The 23,408-nt window shown below is 43.3% G+C and overlaps 1 protein-coding gene across 9 annotated transcripts in view; it reads right to left on the bottom strand.

Moving 5' to 3' along the window:
• TBC1D14 (TBC1 domain family member 14) overlaps positions 1 to 23,408 on the bottom strand; it is an 830,696-nt gene that overhangs the window by 180,493 nt on the left and 626,795 nt on the right. For all 9 annotated transcript variants that reach the window (XM_078678508.1, XM_078678510.1, XM_078678509.1 and 6 more), the window contains one exon: positions 9,529 to 9,611. In XM_078678508.1, the coding sequence (XP_078534634.1) occupies positions 9,529 to 9,611 (83 nt within the window). The remainder of the gene's footprint in view (positions 1 to 9,528; positions 9,612 to 23,408) is intronic.

Raw genomic sequence — 23,408 nt, 5'->3', positions numbered from 1 at the left:
CTCTTCCCTGTGTTCTGACCGTCCTCTTCTTTCCGATTTCTGCGAGGAAGTCTGAAAAGATCGAGAGGGACGTGTATCAATATCTTGATATCTATCAGGTTTTTTCAAATTATCCCTATTTCTAAGGTTGTATCTTTTCTCAGAGGGCTCCCTCTGGGGAGACTTGTGTCCTTGGTCCGGAGATCTTTCTCTCCGCCGAGGAGACCTTCCTCTGGACTGGAATCTTTTTTCTTTGGGAGGGGATTGTTTATTTCCATCCCAGCTCTTTTTTGGAGTGTTTAGATTATTTTTAATAAATATCTTTTCAGGATTTTCAGTTAGTTGGGGTTTTACTGGTTTCCCACCCAAACTATCTCTACCTAGTTCTTCATAGGATTTTTCTATGATTCTGGCAAGTTCAATTGGTTGGTCTGCTATATCTGTCTCTCTCAATTTCTGGCGGATCGCTACAGATGCTGCTTCTCCTTTTATGTTGGCTAATAATATAGCCGAGACCTGCTTGAAGTCTTTCAGTAGTTTCATACCCAGAGTTAAAGCAGGTTCTGGACCGTATTCATTTTGAATCTGTCTTAGCACATCTGGTATAACCGCCATGGACGGAACACCATGTGTTTTTGTGTAAATGGAAGCAAAGACTGTGCCCCAAGTGTCACTGTCCTCCACATGTGGTGCGATCCCCATTGGAAGACAGATAGTCAGAATTCTGTGTTTCTCAGTAGGTGTAGTATCCGGGAATACTGCCTCTATTTGAGTAATTTTTTGTGCTAACCAGAATGGAATTTGTTCTCGTTTTGCGGGTGTTTTACCAAGACAGGATTGTATGTTCTGTGGTGTTATTTTATTTGTGTTCCCCTGATGAGGGGTCAGCTGTGGAATGTTAATTGCTGGTTGGACTGTTGAAGTCCGCATTACATATTGGACCAATTGTCTATGTATTTTAATCAGTTGTTTTAGCTGTACTAAAAGTTCTGGTACTGAAATTTTTTCGATGTCTGGATGTGGTGTGTAGCTGGCTAGAACCGGCCATGTTGCTCCTGGTCTACCTAGTGGACCGAGCCTGGTGATGTGATTGTTATGTTTTAGGGCGCCATTAAACCAGAGCAGGTGCTCTTGGTAATTTAGTGGGATTTCCACCTCCTCGAAAGGGGTGTACTCTTCCGGAGGTTCCTCTATTTTGTAATAGTGGAAGTCGTGTGTGACAGCGTTTGCTGCTGGAAAGTTTATCCATGAATAGCATACCTCTGTCTGCCGATATTCATGGGCCTCTATCACGAATATGACTATACCACCTCGTGATGTCAGTCCGTTTTCTATAAGTTTAATAGTTATAGTTCTTCTTATGTTGACCGGAATGAGTATAGCATTCGGGTCATTCTATTGGAGAGTTGTGTCTTCCAACAACAGTTGAGATGCTGTAGCAACTCTCTCTTCATTTCCGTCAGGCATTTTACTGACAGAAAGTCTTTTTTCTATGCAGATCAAGTTTCAAGGAAACAAAAGATTAGGTGCACAATATTTTGGAACACTGTATCCTTCAACGTTGACTAAACCAAAAAACTATACATAGGAATCTCTTCCTACTAAGCTCCGGCGGATTTTAACCTTTTACCCACTCCAGACGTCTTTTGGAGTATTTACGGGAAAAGGGGTCTGTGTGAAAAAGCACGACTGAGTTACTCTAACGTCTTGCGTTAGATTTATCGCCTTACCAAACGTTGGGTGCCATGTAGTGTAGTTCCTATATTCCCAATAGGCTCTGCGCATTGGAATAATATATTCAGCAGTGTAGACGTAGGACTGAGGTCGACTAGGTCTCTACTGACTATATTAGACTTAAGTTTTGCCAGCTAGCTCAGAGGTCACTAGAAACTTCCTCGAATAAGCGAGGAGGAGTTTAACCTCCCTGGATAGACAAGAAGGGATTAGCTTCTGACAACCATATAACATGACAACTTTGCTCCCTCAGAATAAGAGTGTATCTCTAGAGTCGTGTGAAAACAATAGACAGCTATTTAACTCAGTCAAGTGTGCATACTTAGTTTCACCAGAGTGCAGAGAAAAGAGAGACGGGCGTTTTCAATAAAAGGTTGTTATTTATTGAGCAGTCTTCTTTCTCATACAAGAGAAATGAATTGCCACAATTGCAATACTCATAGTAAAGTGCGTACAGTAAAAGGAGGATTAAGAAATAATACTGTAAAAGCATTGATATGGTTTCTTAGCCATAAGATACTTTAAAATAGATAAAATATATACATACTTATATACATTGACTAACGTACTCAACTGGTGCTTCTAAATACGCCTACCCCGGAGTACCTGACCTAAGCCTAATACGTGGGAAGGAGTAAGTAAGTAGCAGTTTAAGTTAAGTTGGTTTTGCCAAGAATCTGAATCAAGAATTCTCTCTAAGGTTTTAGTCAGCTCCGTACCTGGGTTAATAGAAAGCAGGAGGTCTTGTATCTCTCTCTCAGGACTCGATATCCCAGTAACCCGCGAAGGTATCTGGAAACACCGGAGCTGGATTTCTCGGCAGGAGAAAAGACAGCGTCTCTCTCAGTGCGTCAAAGAGGAGGGGCAGCGTCCGTGGGCTCTCGCATCAGCTGGGCTCTCGGGCAAGTAGATAGCTGCTCTGCTCCAAAACCACCACCGTGTGTTTGCTTAAGGCAACGTTGGTATATTTATACCTGAAAGGTGCAGGGTTTGACGTAAGGTTGGACATAAGACGTCAATAAAGATGTCACTAAGAACTGGCCGTTCTTAGAGTGCTCACAGGAGTTCTAGGACGAAATCAAAACAAAAGCAATGGGGAATTCCCAGGTTGCTGGAGGTTTGGTTTGTTTACAGAACTCGTACTTGCTAGGAGCCTAGGGAAGTAGCCTTGCTTAACTTGGACAGCATGGGCTATGACTAAATATGGATATGATTCTTATGCCTTTATAGAGATATTATTTATTATAACCACATAAGGGCATAAATCAGGACTATCGAATTTAGGGTCCTAGATAGAACTACAACAGTGGGAACCTTCCTCCACATAGTGTGGGAATGCCCAAGGTTGCAGACTTACTGGAGGCGAGTGCTTCGTTGCATGCAAGAAGTGTTGGGGGTTGAGTTACGACTGGAGGCTAAGAGATGCCTATTAAATGTGTGGGAACCCACCGATCTAACAGCAAAAGGGAGGTTATGGGTCACGTTGGGGCAAACAGTGGCGAAGCGGAACATTGCGAGGATGTGGGGGGGCAGTCGCGCCCCCGAAGATCAGTGAGTGGAAAAAGGACATGGACTGGTGCATGCTCCAAGAAAAGACTGTGTACATAGCTAGGGGATGCCCCAAGAAGTGGGAGGTGGTGTGGTCTAATTGGAAAGAGTACAGGGGCAATATCTGTGAGCCCCCTAACCCAGGCAAACAGGCAAGGAGGCAGTATTGTAAGTTGTTATACACAAGCCGAAGTAGTCACTCTGAGAATGATGGTAAATGTATGCTCTGTGTCTTTGCGGTGCATTGTACTAATTGTATTGTTCAAATGTGATGACCACCAATGGTTTTTAAGCTGTTAATAAAAATATTTTTTTTAAAAAAAGATCTGGAAGTCTGTGCTCTGTCTGATGAGTTGGTGGGGGGGAACTCAACAGGGAAACTCCACAAAATATACTGTACACTTATTAATAACACGCCTACCACATTACATAAAACTAGAGAGGCATGGCAGTAGGATCTGGGTTCCTTAGAGGAAGATGACTGGGTGGAGGCCCTGAAGTCCCTGCACAGTGCAGTAATCGCAGCCCGCCTGCATCTTATCCAGTTTGAGTATCTACATAGAGCCTATTATACCAGGCACAGACTGTGGCGTGCTGGGCTAATTGCATCCCGCATTGTTTGCGCTGTGGGTCTATGGAGGGTACCTTCCTGCACTCCGTGTGGTTCTGCCCTACACTATCAAGGTTCTGGAGGGGGGGGGGGGGGGGTGTTTGCATGTCTATCTGAGGTTTTGGGGTGGGACGTTCCATCCTCTCCGAGGCTGGTCATGCTACATATTACAGGGGATCTGGTTGGAAACAGGTACAAGAGGCACCTCTTATTTCTAGGCCCCACAATGGAGAAAGGTGACATTGCCCGGGCCTGGAAAGATGAATCTCCACCGTTGATCGGGGTATGGAAGAGGGGTCTGGACTTTTATATGGGCCTGGAAATCCCGGTCTTCGAAGCAAGGGGGTGCCCTCGGAAACACTACAAATTTTGGAAAAGGTGGGCTGATTATAAGGGTTTATATCAGGAGCCCCCCCTCTCCGTCTGATACTGAAGAACCATTGCTATGAATCCTGCGGACTGGAATATGCGTAGCGCACATGCTGGATGTGGCTACGGGTGGCAAAAACTCTCCTTATATATGAGATATTTCTATTTGTCAAACAGAGTCAATGTGGCACAGTTGTTTGTTTTTCTGTTACCATCTTTCTTTGCAATTTATTCCTTTTATGACCAATATCATGTCATTGTTGAAAATGTTGATATCCATATATGTCATCTTCTATGCGTACTTTGGGTACCCTGTGAGGCATTCTCTGTGTCTTGGCTGTCAACAATAATACTATGTTGTGAAAAACAAATTGCCTCCACAGACCCTTATGCACACATCACTCATCAACCTACCGTTCAGAAGGGATTACATACACAGTTAGAGTGTAGTTTTTAATAAATCAATAAATGCTGTTATTCAAGTTATGGTTGAGTAAACATATATTTTCAGGATAGAGAGGGCTCTAGTTTGTGCCAGGATATGCTGACATTCATCAGGGATGTCTAAACAAGAGATTGCGACGGTATCAGGAGCTAGACCTTCAAAGTGAGACTAACTAAATTGCGATACTGAATTGGACCCTTGGTGTCTGTGGAGAAAATGCTGGAGTGCGCCAAATGGGATCTATGGTACGTCTAACAGGTGTAGGAAGTCTGTGAAAGAACACGGTCTCTGCCAAACTGGAGCAATGAGAATGATCCAAATGGTTCTTTCTAGATCTTGCTGATAGTCTATAAGATGAGGAGGGAGAGGGCTGTGACCAATCACACAAACATTTCGCCCCTCCTGGACGACCCTAGAGAAAAATCTTGAATAAAAGTCCTTGTCTTGATGCAAACTGGGTATGGGCTACCCTGTCCTTTTCAGCTGCAAATGAAGGATTTTGGCATGGAAGAGCCTGAGATTTTGATGGCCCTCTTCCACAGCAGGTGGTCTCAGCAAATTTCAGTGTGCGTTCCAACTGGTTACAACCTAGGATCCGCCAGTCTGATGTCATTGTTTGCCATTGCTGAAGGTACTTCTGCACTCTCCTCCTACTAGATAGTACAAGAAGGTGGCTTGAGAAACAGCGGCTGGCACAGGAGAGAAGTTAAGGTCTTAATTGTATACTGTGATGTGAACTGAAAGTCTCATTTGCATTGAGAAGGCTATCTGGAATAGGAGACCTCTGCAGAGATCTGTAATATACCTGGGAATGAGAGGGCTGGGGGTTAGAGGGCTGCTGTTACGCACGTCATCAGTACAGCTGGTAATGCCACATGACAGCAACTGATCACAATATTCACAGCCTCAAGATACTTTATGCATCATTTATGCTTTCAAACTACTAAGGAATTATGGCAGTGCTGGAGGTACTGGAGGCACAGATTGTTGTAGTGGAGACGTGCCGGGCTGAGACGGATTCAATAATATAGTGTATGAATCCTGCATCATCACTAACATGTCTCTGATAAGTATGCTAAGAACCTGTACAAAAGAGGCCTCTTCAAAAGTACTCCTCTCGTCATAGTAGGGTTTTGAACACTGGATTGTTATAGCTCTTGCTTTGATAAACTTCTTCCTGAAAATAGAGATAACAAGAACCCCATACTGTTAGTTTTCATTTCCCTGATCTTGGTGAGGAAGTGGTAATGAAACACTAATTTAACACTACCATCTTCTTGTAGGCACTAAACTACCCAGTCATGTAAACTGCCCTGTAAGGGCCGGTCTCACCTCCTTCTCTTTCTGCTCTATTAACAGTGTAGAAGAGTAGCAGTATTTTGCTTGGCAAGGTATGAATAGGAAGAAGGGACATAGTGATCCTCCTGAAATAGGCAGTCTTCTGCGTAGGAGGTTAAAACAAGCTTTGAGTTGTCAAAGAGACAATCTATGCCCTATATCGTTGTCAAAGGAGAAACAGCCTTCAACAAGGTTTGCCCAGAGGAGGTCACCACTGATAATACAACTGGCGACAAAGTGCTCTCTGAGAGGGAGAAGATCGAGATTTCTATAACAATTAAGTGAGTGCGGGGGAGGGCCAGGATGACGGTGACGAGTTGGTCTTAGAAGACTTGCTCTTGACAGAGCCATGAAATCATTTTGACAGAATATTCACTAATTATCCCTTGTGGTCTACAGAACATTTTAGCTTTTTCCTCATTTTAGCAGGTGGTTCAAATGAGGTGACAGCAGAACTTATGCAGAAGTCCCCTTTTCAGCACTTAGCTTTCAAAAGAGTCAAATTAAATTATTTTTTGAGGGAAACACTTCTCAAACTCGGTCCCGTACAAGGGGCCTCAGTTGTTGACTTTTCAGTGACTCATGGGAGTTGCTTTTCCTAACTTTCAAAATCTTTGCTGGATGGAAGTCGAAGGTTTTGCAATCTCTTGGTTTGTGAAAAGGGCAGAGGCAATAGATACATTCCTTGTGGGGCTCATCATAACAGACCAATATCAGCCCACATGAAACACAGGGCCTGAATGAGGCTTTCCTTTTATTGGAGGATTCAACCACCATCAGGAATTCATCTGGATGAAAAATCCAAAAAACAACACTCCCCAATTGAAGAGGCTGTCAGAGGGTATGGTGGAAGATACAGCAAGGAAGAATTTAAGGAAATGTAAGAAAACCAAGCACTTCTATGGCCTTTAATGCCTGTAATAGTGTTTTACTGCAATTGAAAATTAAATTCAACTTACTAAAGACATGGCTTTTTAAAAAGAAATTTGTGATTTAAAAATACACTGTTAAAGAAACTAAAACGCATTAGTCTAGATTTCCTTTCCTTCATGCAAGGCTGTGCAGCATTGTGTGAACAACCAGCCTAGGTCATTTGCTCGTGCTAAATATGGCTGTTCTTTTTTTTAATTTGCTTTTACAGAGAACCACAACCACTGTTACAGGGTTAGCCCACATTGGGTAATAGTTGTTTACGCATTGGTGTACATATATAGCTAGACCCTTTAGTTAATTTGTCTGTCCTTTCCTTCTAAATATGGCTGCTGTATGCCATGCAGAGCCCTGTGTATGGCCCTAAGTAGACTGTACTGTAAGTAGACTCTGCACTGTCTACCTTGGGACTGTACTGGAGACACAGCCTTCAGTACAAAAACATTGGTCTACACACCAGCACAGGGTCAGCATGTAAATGAGTGCTTTATGTTACAATACACGTTACATGGTGGTGTCTCATGATATATACCCATTGTTTGTCCTTGCTTTTCTATAAGATCTGGGGAAAAGCCAGGTTATGCTACTTTAGTAAATCTGGCCTTGCAACCAATGAATGCAAGGCGGTGTGTCTGGCAAGTCAAAGGCAAGCTCCCTTGCATACAGTTTCAGTGGGATGGTGCAACTGGGTTTGGGCATGCATGACAGAAACTGTGCAAACATGACTGACTGAAATTTGAGGATATGAACCTGCCTGCCAGAGAGATTGGGGCAGGGGAGTAGGGTAATTCCTCTTAGTTATGTGCCGCTGTATTGAGTCCAGTATTTTATCTCCCTCACTCTTTGAACTGCTCAAGCATCACTGAGAAAGGCAGGTACTGATATTAAAATCAGAATTTTCGACTCCCACCGGGTGAACCAAAATCTACCCTGTAGATGCTACTTTTAATCACAGCTTGCTTTAGCCACCTCATACAGTTGTAGTCCCTTGCAGTAGAATATGTCTTTCTATGATGGTATTAAGGAAACCAGAAAATGATTCGACATCACTCCCTCAGGAAGCTCCAATCTCTTTGGCATATTGATTTCCATGCCTTGCCCCTTCAAACCCAGTTCTTTGATTTTGAGTCAGCGCCATTACTACCTGCCTAACTGCCAAAGGCATCAGGAGCCTGCCTTTTCAACTAGTTCTAATATTTCTCTTCGTTGCAAACATTTAAATTCCTTTCAGTCAAATAGGCCGTCTTTAACCTCCTGTATTTTGTAAGAGTTGTGGTGCAGCTCCTATAATTCATCTTCTCTCTGTCCCTTTATATCTCGATTGTCTACCTGTTGTCCACTACAGAGTGACTTATGGCTCTTGCCTCATCCAGCACGTGGCTAGATCACTTCAATGCCAATTTGCATTAGGTACGCTTCAAGAAATGTTAAACATAACTTGCACATCTTTGGAGATCTGCTTCTACACACCTTTTGGCATTGTTGGAGGCTTCCTCTGATGGTACTATGGGTCACCAATCATTTGGGAGGGGTGAGGCTATTTTGCCATCAGGATTAATCTTAAAAGCACCCGGATGGGGATATCCTTCTTTCCCTTAAGTGGTTGAGTCAAATATTGGATACATTGTCCTATTGCGGACCTAGCCTCCATCTTACTCATGTTTTAGTGACTGTTGATGAGCTGAAAATTTTATTTGGTAGATTAAACTAACCTACTAGAAACCTCTTATTTTGGGAGAGGGAGTTAAGGAGGGAGGGCATGGAGAGGAAACTAGAAAAGTTAAAAAGCTGTAAAGTGTGACCATGTGAGTACATAAAAAAATAATGATTAGGCCATTTATCACATTACGTAGTTCAGCATGTTTTCAGTACGTTGATCATTGTAATTCCATTGCTTTCAACGTCATAAAACATTAGTATTAACACCAGCTATGTCCATGTCCTATTTTGGATGTCTGCTAAATGTATATAATAATTTAACCTGCTCATCTGCCCCTGTTTGAGATTCTCCCCACTCCTTAATGGATACACTGGTTCTTTCAGTCCAACAAGACCACTCTAAACACCTTAACGTATTAGCTGAGGCATTGAGAAAGTTTAAGACAGCACGATCTTTTCACCACTGGACCGCTTATCTCAAGATCATCAAAATACCCTAAGATCATCAAAATACCCTATCAGCTCCCATTATTGGTAAATAGGGGAAGCCTTTCATTTTTCCATGCTGTAATGTTGGTTTATTTAGCCAGACCATATACATTTAAAAATGTTTGTTAGTGCACTTTACAAATACACTTATCACCTGCAAGGGAATCCTGGCACTGAGCAGGTGTGCCCAGCCTATGGTAGGTTGGTTAATCAGTTTAACATATGCACATAAATAACAATCACCATCTACAATTACTCTTGCTATAACAAAGAATAATTAAATGCCTAATAGTATAATAGTAAGTAAAAATAATAAAATCACAGAGTACATTTTTACAGTGAGATATTCATTTCAAAGGTATTTATTCAATGAGTTAAGCGGCCAAAAATGTCTGATATTGGGTATAGTTAAAAGGGGTACGTTTACCCTTTTTCTTGGCTTGAGCCACCATTTCTTCGTATTCTTGTCTGTGTTTTTGTGATTCCTCCACTGGCTTTGCTGGAAGATTACTGTACAAAGACAAAAAAATAATTTCAAAAATAGTTATTGTATGTTAAGAGTAACTGCCATGATATCGCACAATTGATATATAGGGATAGCTTACCTACAAGTCAAATCTGTTGTCACTTGAGAACTTACGTTGTGAACATAGCTCTTGGTACCACGAAGATGTATTGACTTTCAAAACAATGAGTTTTGTAGTCTAATAGGCCTGTGAGGCTGGAATGGCTACTGTAAGGGCCATTATACTGATGCATAAAATACTATTTGTCCTAATGCAGTCACTCTTTCTTAGATTCCTTCTTAGCAAAGAAGTAAAATGTTTACTGGTGTTCTCTGTCTCATAATGGGAGAATAGTATGACTCACATCGGACTATAAAGAGAACAACAGCAATACACAAAAACGTAGTTACTTACATTAACATGTAATCTGGGGATGTAATTTGCACAAAGTATTAAGCATTAATAACTGTATTGTGAGGGCAAATGCGGAGTCATGCCTACATATTTGAAATTCAGGTCCATTGACTGATGTAAAATGGCTCAATTAGTAAAATGTTCAGTGTAGGCATCTGCTGTGATCCACAGTCAGAATTGTTAATCTTGGCAAGGCTAACTCCGCTTTCTATCCTTTTGAGCTGAGAAAAATTGGGTAATAATTTACTGCGCTTAGATATGCAGTATAAAGAGCTAGGTAAAGTAAAATCTAATGCTTAGAGGAAGTTTTGCACCAGCCTTCAAAGCAATTAATACAGCTCATCTCCAAACAGTCTCAAACAGCAGCTAAGGGATGACCTTAAACGATTGACTTGTCAGATAACATACAGGACATAAACTACCTAGATATCTTTTTCAAAACCGCATTCCAATTGGCACAGGAACCCAAGACCAAATTAACTGTTCAGTTATCATGAAGTTCTTTCAATGTATCAGCTACACACACTGTCATAAGTCTTTTTGAAATAGGTTATTGATTTTTATATCGTTCCAGCTAATGGAAGTAAATTTCATGCACTTACCATTCTTTCTATGACGAATTACTACCCGTCTCACTCATTATCCTCGAAACACAAATCCCACATGGCTCATAACGCCTGCTCTAAAAACACAACTATGTCGGAGAATGAATCTTTATTGGCTGTATACAAGCCCCAGAGGTATCTAAAAGGTTCACTTACCTAATAGATACCACATTAGCAGTTTCGAAGGAATCACATATTTTAATCTCGTTAAAAAGTGAGGTTATCCACTTGTTGGTCAACTTAAGTGGCCAACAGTGATAATCTGCATATTGCCATGACTGCATTGTCTCCCTCCAGGTTTTGCCGGGAGAGACAACAAAGATACGAATATGAACTTATAAGCCTATGAGAGCTATTAATCTTCCTGAAATTCATCAGCACCTGAGTTGAAAGAGCCCAGTGGACCATGACCACTTCAGTGTTCTCTGTCACTTACTGAACAGGCAGAGATCATTACTCCAATCGGGTCTCGACTAGAAACCAACAGGAGCCCGTGAAAATGGTTTAAAGCAGGCCTCATATTGCATGGAATGGGCAAACAGCAAGCAAACACAGCCCGCGCTTCTCTGAGAGGTTTTTGACTCGCTTACAATACAATGCATTAGTAAAGCGCACAGTTACCTCCAAGGAGGCGTCCCGGCGCTAGCGGATCACCCACAGGAAAACGAACAGCAATGATGTTAAATTACGTTTAAGCAGGAGTCAACGAGTTAGGTTTATAAGCTCAGCTTCAGATGGGCTGCTTCTCAAACCAAGCGGTAGTGCATTCAACAACCTAGTTGCCAGCAAAATAAAATATCTACCTTCTCTTCTGGCCTTGTAAATGAGAGGGAGTTAGAGGAGTTTTAGCTTGTTGGATCACAAAGATCTCTCCTGGACGTAAGGCTTGTAGTGGCTCCTGAGATAGAGATGGCATTTGTGGTTGTAGACCCTAAAAGCAAGGGTGAGTGCCTTGAACTGAATATTTTTATTCACTAGAAGCCAGTGTAGATGAAGTAGGTGTTTTGACACAGTCACCGGGGGGTGAACCTTGGAAATTTGCAGGGCAGCAGCATTGTGAATTATCTGGATACACCGAATCAAAGGCCGGGAGCTCCAGATACACGCTGTTAGCTTAATCAAACCTAGTGGTAATCCAGGCTTGGACAATCGTCTTTCGAAAATCCACTGAGATAAGATGCAACATCCTTCTTAGGGACGTAAGAGTGAAGAAGCAGGTGGGATAATGCCTCCACTCGAAACTTGTTTTCTAATTTACATCAGGTTACAGGACTCGGCACATTTTTTTAATATATTGGCTACAAGCTATATAATTTACAGGTAGTACCGTAATGAAACTGGGAAAATATTCCAATACTTCAGTGCCAGGTACAGTACCCCACAGCATTATTTATTTACAGCAACAAATCAGGAGATGATCTACGAGATGAACACATGCCTCTGTTTCAGAGTTGCATTCCTACAAAAAAAGCAGACACTGCACTTCAGCCTAACAATTCCTCAAGTCCAGCTGAGTTAGCATGAAATGACTGGAGAGGAAGAGTAGTCTGGAGGAGGACAGACCTGGCCTCACGTCTCTCGGGTCAATGAGAGCTCTGCAAAGTTCACTGGACCGGTGAGACAATGTCTCCAAAAGCGTGCGTTGGGTGGTGACTGAGCAGGTGATAACAGTACAACGTCAGTGTACAGCTGGTGAGGATTTCACAGCAGGGAGATACTTCCTGAATGTTAGATACTGGATGCAGTTGGAATAAATAATTGTGCAACGTCAATAGTATTAAGCATCAAGTATACAAGCTGTTGAGAAATGCTTAAACATTTTTAAAAAAGCACGAAGGCTACTTCAGAGAAATGCAAGCGGTCGGTGCATACAGAGAGGGGAAAATAACAGACCATACCGGAAAGTCTAAAGGCTGAGCTGAGATGTAATGCCACTATTATGAAGCCGAGGTGGCCATGTTCTAGAGGTTAATTGGTCTTTTAGATGTGAACCTATTACTAAAAACAGCACCAGGACACCCAGTCCCTGGTAATGGCGCACTTCACGAATACAAATGAAATCGTTAAATCATTGAAGCGTTAACAGGAATGTACAAGTACTATTTAGAGTCACCTTCAAAAGTGCCAATTATTCAGCAAATGTCGAATGTTTATGATAAGATGTAAAAGGTTGAAGTGCTCCACCACACAGGTCACACCACGTGTTCTGCGAATTTCCAATAGTACATCAAACATACACTAAAGTAGCAAGAAAAAAACTTTTTAAAAAGCACTGCATTGACTGTTTGGATAAAGAAAATGCCGGGTTTAGTGTTAGATTTTGTGTTAGATAAGAATAGGGTTAATGTTTGGGTTAGTGTTTGAGGTTGGGGTACCTGTGAGGGTAAGCGAAACAGTTCGAAGTAGAACTGGAGTTACAGTAAATCAAGTTTTCAGTTTAGGGCCAGGATATGGGTAATATTAAAGAAAAGGGGAGGGCTATGGGTAGTTCTGGGGAGCCAGCTTTGGGTATGTGTCAGTCAGTCAAAATCACTTTATTCGGTTATTTAAAACCATAAAAGCATGTTAAAATATCCATCACTTAAAAGCCAAATATTACCCAATCATAAAGCAGAAATCAATCCCGATTAAAATACAATTCCATATCAAAATACACACGATAACAAAACTCTCTAAAAATTTAAGCAGTGAAATATAAAGTGCATTTTGTAAGAGAGAAGACCGTTTCACATTAAAAAGGGAGGGAGGGAGGGATATACACATGATAATGGAATATCTCTCTAAAAATTCAAGCACTGTAATATAAAGTGCATAGTGTATGAGAGAAGAACATTTCACATTAAAAAGAAAAAGATATACTTTTAATAGGTCAAGTCACATGGGCCCTCCCTCTCTTTTTTTATCCTTGCTCTGACTGCCGCTACTTAAAAGCTAGCAATACTCAACATCTGCATATATGTTAGGGCCGGTCTAACCTGCACGAAACCTTTGTCCTATAGAATTGGAAAAATAAAACGCTTGCGAATGTGCAAATAATGGTCACAATACAGGACAAAGTGCAAAGTATCTTGCCTCAAAAAACTATCGCAAGAGCAGGGTCATAGATCCTCTATCTTTCTCCAGCCCAGGGGTTCGGCCAATAAGAAATGCAGAATGTTAAACCTCAATCTCGTTAAAAGAATACTATGTTGGGGCTTAGTAACTATATCCAGATAAGGCTCCATAAAATAAGCAGTTTTTATAATCTGGTGAGCACGGACAGTGGGTTTTAATAGCTCAATAGCCTCTCTTTCTACGGACGCTACATGTAAAAATTAGGTCTTAGCCCACGCCAGATCTTTTTCGCCTAATATTTATATATATTTAACATTTCCTGCACAGGCTTAGCACCCAGCCTCCAAGCAAAATCAAGCACCGCACCTGTGGATCTTACCATGGTGTTTCTCTACGCCCTCCTTTACGAGGCCCATGAGCACCCGTCATCAAATAAAACGCCTAAATACGGAAATGTGGTAACCCTAGTTATTTCATTTCCATCGCAATAATGTGTTTTGAGTATTCTTGACTTCACTCCCATAATCATGGTATGAGATTTTGAAAAGTGTACATTCAGATCCAGTGAGCCCATAAAATCAGCAAAGGAGTTCAGTAGGTGCTGGAGCCTCACTGCTGTGCGTGCCAGTAAAGCAGCGTCGTCTGCATAAAGTAGTGCCGGAATCAATCTATTCCCCACACAAGGAATATCCTTACTGGCTCCGCACAGGGCCGAATCTAGATTATTAATATAAAGGGTGAATAACAAAGGGGCCAAAATACAACCCTGTCTGACTCCTCTTATAATATCAATCTTTTGCGTAAGGTTACCCTTTTGGCCGAACCTTACTGTTGCAAAGAAATCCCTGTGCAGGTCTGCCAAGAAATACACAATGTTTTTATTCATACCCATTGCAAGCAACAGGTCCCAAAGCTTGGATCTATTCACTTGGTCAAAAGCAGAGGATAGGTCCATGAAAGCGAGATGAAGTGTCCCTTTATTTCCTATTGTGTATTCTCTACTAAGAGATAAAGGTTAAGACACTGCTCCATGGTGCCTCTGCCTTTCCTAAAGCCGTATCCATCCTGTTAATTTACTGACAACCACTCTGCCCAACACCTTAACCATAGACTCAAATAGAGATATTGGCCTATAGCACCTAGGATCACCTCTCTCACCTTTCTTGAAGACTGGAACAATAATTGACTTAGACCAGGATTTTGGCAGACCCTGTTGGCATACCGTGTTTAAAACATTGGCCAATATCTTTGACCATAGAATAATATCGGTCTTAAAAAGTGGTAAGTGGTAAAAAATATTGCATTCTGTTAACTTAGCCTCTGCTCCGCTTCATTTTGCTTTCTAGCCCCACTTTGTGTTTTTACGGGGACTTTCTAAGTTAGAAATTATGTGTTCACTGAAAGCTGGTCATACTGATAACATTTACGTGTCACAGTAAGCTGCGCTGCCCTGCCGAAAAGCCTGCGAGCACAGATGTTTAAACTGTTAACCTACCAACGCCTGTAACCTCCCAGCTTGTATAGTAGGTGCAATTCTAGGATGTTGTCTTTGTTTTCAATGTATGCCTATTATATGCCCCCTCTGTACTTCTTTATGTATGTCCTGTATCCCTAAGAAAGAGAATATTTGTGATGTTAATAAGCAGCTTATACTTCAGCAACAAATAGATGTATTTATGAAAATATATACGGAACGTTTGAATGATGTAGAGAGAGCAACTCTGACTGTTGCAGTATAATGTTGATTTGGGTTTTTACTCTCCTTGTATTCAGTATTTGAAAGTTTATATATATATATCTTTAAAATATACTCTCGATTGGGCAAAATGCATTTAGCAGAGGCTAAAAGGAGGGACTGTTAAGCAGTTAAAAATATTGTATTATGTTAACTTAGCCTCTGCTCTTCTTCATTTTGCTTTCTAGCCCCACTTTGTGTTTTGACTTCCCAAGTTAGAAATTGCACGGTAACTGAAAGCTGGTCATACTGATAACATTCGTGTGTCAGAGTAAGCTGCTCTGCCCTGCCGAAAGGCCTGCGAGCACAGATGCTTAAACTGTTAGCCCACCAACACATGTAACCTCCCTTGCTTATCTGTTAAAGTGACGTGGGTAGGGGTTTATCAGGATTGTACAGTATAGCATGTAGGGGTTGTGTAAGCATTATGTAAAAATGTCATAAGAAGGTTTTGCAAAGTGTGATGTAACCATGACTAAGGGGTATTCTAATGAATTCCTATGGTATCTAGAGTGTATAAAAGGCAGGCCACAAGCTGTTTTAGTTTGTTCCCCCTCAGGCACTTGTAGGTGTCTGTATGACGGAGCCATCTCATGGGATATTCTAAACTTGTGTTTTGTTCCACTCCAGTGTTGATCTTCATTTATTGAACCCGTAGACAAGAAGGGTGTCCCTGCACCGGTGAGACTGATAACATTTAATTTCTACAAGAGGTCGACAGGGACCCCATCCGGGGCCGTTGCTTTATTACATGTCATTTGAGCAATGGCCACAGCCACTTCTTGTTCTGAAAAATGAATGCTGTATACTGCAGCCATCCATATGGGGCCTATGTCTGCCTGATCTGGCTGGTCACTGTAAATTTGTTTAAAGTGATTAAACCAGAGCTCTTCCGAAATGTTACACTCACCAGTGTTACCCCCAAGACCAGAGAAAAAAGGTTTGTTGACGATATCCCAAAATATTCTTGACCACGTCAACAGACAACAATTCATCACAGGCTTCTTGTTTAATTTCCAATTTCGCAATTTCTGCTTATACTCTAGCTTTGCCGCAGCTATTAGAATTCTATCTTGGGGTTTTAATTTCAGGGCACATAGTGATTTCCGATGGGCAGTTGTCCAGTTATGGTCAAACCACCTCTCTTCTTTGTGGATTCAATCTTTAGTAGGTAGGGAGAGGGCACTGGCTACCTGCATACAAATCCTATCAAATTCTGCGGTAATCTCCACTCCCCCTTGGGTACCATTTTGACATATGGCTATCTCAGTCCCTACAATGTTTATTAAATCATTTAAAAAAAAAAAGATCAGGAACAAACTTGACCCATTTCAATCTACAACCTTGATCCACTGAAATTTTTATACGGGCTGGGGCCATAATCTCCAGTGTATCTGTGGCCATCAGACACCCTGGTAAACTAATGTGAATAGGATTTTGGTCACTGAAATGTGACCACTGCACAGCATAATCCAGGACAAAGGGATTTACAGCTGTGTTGACAAATATATAAATCAATTGTAGAGAACATACCCCTGCCCTTAAAGGAGGGGCTACCCACACCATCTTCAGCCGAGTTTGGGTGAGCCAACCCAAAATCAGCTAGAAGGTCCTCTAAGCATCCCCCTTGGGTGGTATGTTCAAAGTGGGTCTCTAGGTTACAACCTGTACTAAGTTCGTCAAAGACCTGGCAAATTTTATTACACAAATGAAATTTTTTTTTTAAGGTACAAAAGGTACAAAAATCTTTATTGCTTGATTAGTTAAAATACTTGCAATAGAAAAAACACATTCAAAGCAGTCTTTGTTAACAATACTCATGAATTACAATTAGACAGGGTAAAAAGTGTTAAAAGTACATATGAAATTCCATGTCTGTGCAAGGTTAAAAGTACAATAAATGAACCAGAACATTCCTGATTAGCTGTTGTCGAAATCCGCTCTCAATACCTTAAAGCATAAGGCTGGTTTGCTCTATCGTTACAATAGACTGCATCTAAAACTTTAGGCAGAGCTTCAGAATTCTAGTTTATGCAGCTTAATCTGTTTTTTGATAAACGCCTACTTTGAGCGTATCATCAGTTAGCAGTTAAATTTAACCTGGTTTTTGCTATATTCATAAATAGGACTAGCCTACATGCTAGCTGAGTATCGTTTCCATCGAAGCTGGCTATTGGTGCTTGCCTGCGTGTTCGTAGTCCTCTTTGGCTCCACAGTGGTTTTAATAAAAGTCTTCGCTCATTATTTAAAGCTGTACAACTGCACAATGTATGCAGGACGTCCTCTTTAAAATCCACAGGTTACGCAGTTTATTTTTGTTTCTATACGTTCCCAAGGCGGCAGATGCTGATTTACAGGTAGGACTCCCATCCTCAATTTTAAATAGGACTCCTTCACTTTTCTTGAATGAATATTAAAATCTCCAAGTAAAATAAACGAGAACTGGGTAACTGGCTTTTCCATATACAAATCTAAAAAGTGATTTAGACTGCATAAATGTTCATTTGTTAATAACTTTACAAAAGAATTGTAAAAATTAAGAACAAGTATCTTCGGTGCATATGCTGGATTAATCTTAACCGCTAAACAATTTGTAGACACTGTATCCAATTTGCTATGACTGCCACTCACATTTAGGAAATCAGTGTTAATAATCCGCCCCTCGAACGGCCTGCTACCGTCGGTCGCGCGGCCTCCATGTAAGTTGTGTAACCATCAAGACAAAATGTGTTTTCAGTCTCTCATGTTTCTTGAAACCCCACTACATCATATTCCCTTACCAGGCCAAGCCACCTGGGAACAGCGCATTTGTTTTTTAGACCCGCAATATTCCAGCTAAGTATTTTCAAAGTTTCTGTCGGTCTTTCTACTTCCCTTGTTGGTATACTCATGTTAAGGGTGGCCTGATTCAGGTGGGTCAAACCAGGTGCAGAGGGGTGATTTGATAGTCAATCATTGGAATTTAACTGGCTCAGGGGGGAAAAAGTGTTAGCCAATTCTAAAGTATTCCCTGTTTCTCTTCTCTTTGACTTGGGACAGCCTCAGATGTTAACAGACGTATAGGTTGTGGGTTTGGGTTCAGAGTGAGCAGATGACTCTCTGTTAATACGCCTGGGGCCCGGCCCTTTATATGACCTTTCTGCGGAGTAACCAAGCAGAGATGTGGAATTACCGGTTTGGTTTCTCGCAGGTAGGCGATAGAAAATGCCCTAGGGAACCGCTCTAATCTCCCCCAGACCTCAATTGCAGCACTCTTTAAAAAGGAAACAGGCAACATCTGCCGGATTAAAGTTAACAACGCAATCGCCATCATCCATCTTCATGCCCTGACCAACCCTACCACACTTGCGTAGCCACAATAATGTGTGATGCTGCTTTGGCCCCACCATCAAGCAGCCTTGTGCACCAAAATTTGACTTTACGAATCAATTCGTCAGGGGTCTCAGTGTTATCTTTGAGGTGAGGAACCCCAACTAGCACGGCTGTGAGTGGGGTTGCCTCCGGGGGTAAGGGGAGCCTGCATTAATTTCCATACCTGAACGAAGACGGAGTGCTCTGCTCTCTACGAACAGACGTTTCTAACTGTTCAGGCAGTAGGTTGGACCTCATATGAATTGATTTAACGCCCAGCTGTTGAGACTTATTGTTATTGTTAGCTATTTTATTGTGGGCAGGTTTTGGATTTGCAGGGTATTGGGCAGTATGTTGAACCCCCTGGATGGTTCTGCCTGTGTATAATATATACCAACTTGAGCACCCAGTGACACATTACTCCGTACGATATCCTCATTCAACCCAAACTTATGTTCCCTCAAATTGCTTAAATGTGACTATAGAAGCAAGTTTGACTACCATGACATTTAGGACATTTTTGATAAAAGAAGTCAAGTCCTCTTTGAGAGTCCCCAAAAAAGTCTCAAGGAATGTTTGAATCGAATCTGCAACAACGGTAGTGAGATGATCTTTGGCCCAGGCTTCTATGCCCAAGACTCCTTTGCTCCCCGCCCCGGGCTGAGGGGCCGCTGTATTAGACCCCAGCTTCATGCCTTTTCTCTGTTTTTTCTTGTTTGGGGCCACCATTGAGGCAGCAGATACATCTCCACCCAGCCTTCCCCCGATGTCTGTCACAGGATCCTGAACAGTAGTCAAAATGTCTTGTAGTACCCAGGAAGACACAGCCTCTTCCACCTCAGAGTCTGTTTCAATGATAACACCAGGTATTTCAGATCGTGCAGTTTCACAGGGGGTTGGGGGTTATGTGAGTTATCAGTTCTAGACCCTCCCGCTATTCCCAGCTGCTCCTCCACAACATGAATTTCCTGACTTGACGCCTCAACAGCTGTCGTCAAATATGAAATGATGGAGGCACAATTTCTATGGATCTTGGCTTTCACTTGTCCCCATCACAATTAGAGGGTAGTTTTTGCTTACCCATGATGAATTACAAACGAAAAGGGGGCTGACCCAGCCCAGTCTCTGCTAGGCGCTGACGGGCACTGAAGGGTCCGGGCTTCATCCGGGTACGCCCGCTTACGTCCCACGCTGAGGGAGCCCGCCGGGTATTTTGTAGCGCCTCCAGGCATTGGATACAGGCGTCAGTGGTGGAGGCCGCAAGCTGCGAATGAGCTTGGGACTTGCAGTCCTGGTCCCGCTCCCCCCTTCACGACGGGAAATGGCCAAGTAACTCTAACGCTTTGATATCTGCCTTCAGATATCGCAGTGAGAATGTACTCACTCTACCTAAGAGATAATTAAGGCCATGTCGTGATTTACGACAGAAGGAAAAAGCCTGCTTCCGTAAATGAGCTTAGAATCGAAATTAGGTAAGCGCTTGAGCTACATCTTAATTAAATGTCTACCCCACCACAGCGCTTATATGATTAACTCCGGTGCACATGCTCCCTTAGCTACAGTCTACCCTGGACAGCGCATTATCCTGGCCATTTCCCGCACAAGGGATTCCATAACTGTGCTCATTCGCTTTATTTGCCTGCTCTACACTCACCTCACACTTGGGGTAAGTTTTTGATCATAATCCATGTTGCATCACTATGTCATGCCTCCAACATCCAGTATTTGAATGCTAACCTTCCGTGTAATTATCTCACATGTGCAGCACCCAGCTGGGACCAATGGGAGTACTTTTTCTTTACCTATTTCACAGTGCCTCACCCTTCACACGAGCTAGGCCAATACCCTTCAGGTACTACTCTAACAAGACATGCTTTTTACGCAGCTCTCGCATTGCGCCACATACTGATATTATCCCTCATCTTCCCGTAGGTCCTGAAGAGACCCTATATTGCACACAGGGTCGAAACGCCGTCAACAATTTGCATAAACGAACCATTGTATACTAGCACTGATCATTGTATCAAGCGCTGTTCACTGTATATATATCTGTTAATGGTCGTTTATATGTAGCATTGGAAACCTGTATATGTGTCACATTTTTGTCACCACTTTTCTTGGTTCCATTTTTTTCACTGGGACACCACCCACTCAGAACTATAAGCTCAGATATATTACTATGTATGAATAATTATTTTCAATGATTGTTAGACCTGGCACCTTGGCGTGAGTTTCCCTTCCACTTTTTGCTGTTGTGCCTCAAATGTTTTGATGGTGTCTGCTACTCAGGGCACTGCGCCACGGCCAACCCGTGCCGCAGTGCAAGTGCTCCCTACTGTAAAGTGTACATGTGATTGATGTCCATGATTGGTTCATTGGATTTACTGTTAGTCCCTAGTAAAGTGCACCAGGAGTGCCAGGGCTTGTGAATGCCAATACTGCTAGTGGGCCTGCAGCGCTGGTTGCGCCACCCACAGAAGCAGCCTTAAAAAGTGTCTAGGGTCTGCCATTGCAGATCCTGCGTGCAGTCTGGTACTGTCACCCTGGCTGGGCAAGTGCACACACTTGCCAGCCCCTGAACCTTCCCTTAACTTCATATTAGTCACCCCTATAGTAGGCCTGAGGGCAGGGTGCATTGTAGTGTAAGGTAGAACATGCCCTGATGTGTGTGGCATGTTCTAATAGTGAATTACTACCAAATTCGTTTTTCACTATTGTAAGGCTACCTGTTCCCTTCTAGGCCAGATGAGCTGCTGGAATTATTACACTCTATAATCCCAGCAGGCTCAGGGAACATGGTAGAAATTCGTGTTTAGTATGCCTGAACTCAGAATAATAAAATACTTCTTTTAGTAAAGTTTATTTTAATATCCTGTGTTTGCAAATGCTACTTTTAGAAAGTTAGCATTTGCTTGCCTAACCATTTCAGCCCGCCTCTGCTTGGATGTGGATCTGACTGTCTGGTGTGTGTGAGTGACAGGGCTGGGAGTTGACAGGTAGTGATTAGCAGGAGGACCCCTTAATGGGTGGTGGGAGTTTGCCCTGAATGATGCATCAGGCTGTGCCCCTGCCACCACAATGCTGGCTCCGCCCTCCTGGGGAGCGACTGATGACTCAGCCTGCACCTGGCCCAGGAAGGACCGAAGCTCGTAAACAAAGTGCTCAGGCCACTCCTGCCCTCTCAATGCCGGCTCCGCCCCCCTGGGGAGCGGCTGATGTGCCTGCCCTCACACTGAATGCAGAAGTCACAAGTACCCACAACAAGTACTCAGAGACTGGAGCAGTTATGCAGAGGCCCCCCTGGCTTGCTAGAACAAAAGAAACTGGGTATAAAAGTAGGAGCCCTGCTCCTTGTAAATTAGATCCTGTTTGTGCTACAGAAGAAACTCTGCCCGAAGAGAAGGACCTGGAAGGACTACAAGGAGGAGTGCTGTCTCTGGCCTGTGTCTGGTGCCTTGCTGCCAAAGGAGAGGAAAGAAAAGACTACCAAAGACTTTTGCTTATTTGAACTTTGTGCCAAACTCTGCTAAAAGATCTCCAAGGGCTTGCCTGTGAACTTGCCCCCTGACCAGCGCTCCAGGAACAGTGAGCGCTACCCCCCTGAAGGAAAGCTGCTGCTGGCGTGTGCTGTGTGTCTCTACAGCGCCAAGGAAAGGAGAGTTGAGAGCGCTGTGCCTGCCGCCACGCTCTCTACCAATTTGTGCAGCTGTGCCCTTCCCCAACCACCGTGACTGCGGCCTGTTCGTGTGCCAGCCGCAAAGTAAGGATCAGCCCCGCGCTGGTTCGAGCGCCGTGACTGTCCGCGCTGAGCCGCCCTTGCAACGGAAAGGGAGGACCTGTCCGGTCCAAGCATCGCCGCCTGTGTGACCCCCGAGGTACAGGCTGCTCCGCCAAGACCGGCACTGCCAAGATTGTGCCCCTCGTAACTTGGGCGCTGAGACCCCCTGGCCCCCGCAGCTGGAAGTGACTCGCTGCGGAGCCGTGCCTGAATTGTGCCCCGCGCTCCGTGGAGTGCACCCCCCTCAGCTCCGCCTGCCTGCAGCTTCCCCCCTTCAGTGCGAGTGAGCCGGACTCCGGAGACTCCTGCCCCGCATCTGCACCGTCATCCCGGGTGCCCTGTTACCTGCGCTGAGACTCGCAGGCCGCCGCACCCTCCAGGAAGACAACGCGACGTGGGACAGATCCCCGGACAGCCGTCCGCTCCAAGATTTACCAGCAAGCCAAGGTACTGTGTTCTTTGTCCTTGCGGTGCGAGCGTCCTACGTCCTGAGCTCGCACCGCGCTCCCTGCTTCCCAGCGCGAGCCGCCCCTGAAACCAAGGCTCGCACTGTGCCAGATCGACGAGGCCCACGCGGGAAGCGTGAGCTTTAGCCGGCCGGGCCCGTTCTCCTCTCTGAAGCGAGCGGAGACAGCGGAACGCGCATTGAGGCGCTACAAGACACTGAACCTTGCTGGAACCTGGGCAGAAGGCCCAAAAGATTGCTTATTGCTAAGAAAGAACTGTGGCAACTTGAACCTAAGTAAACTGGAACCGCTATTGAAAGTTTGACAACTGTATTTACAAGCCTGCTTGAGATTTATATAAAGAACATATATTTTTACAAATACAGTTTGGTGTCATTGTGTGGTGGGTTGGTGGTGA

Source organism: Lissotriton helveticus, chromosome 2_2 (genome assembly GCF_964261635.1).
Source record: "Lissotriton helveticus chromosome 2_2, aLisHel1.1, whole genome shotgun sequence".
Taxonomy (NCBI): domain Eukaryota; kingdom Metazoa; phylum Chordata; class Amphibia; order Caudata; family Salamandridae; genus Lissotriton; species Lissotriton helveticus.
Note: the sequence above shows the minus strand (reverse complement) of the source record. Positions and strands in the feature narration are given on the sequence as shown.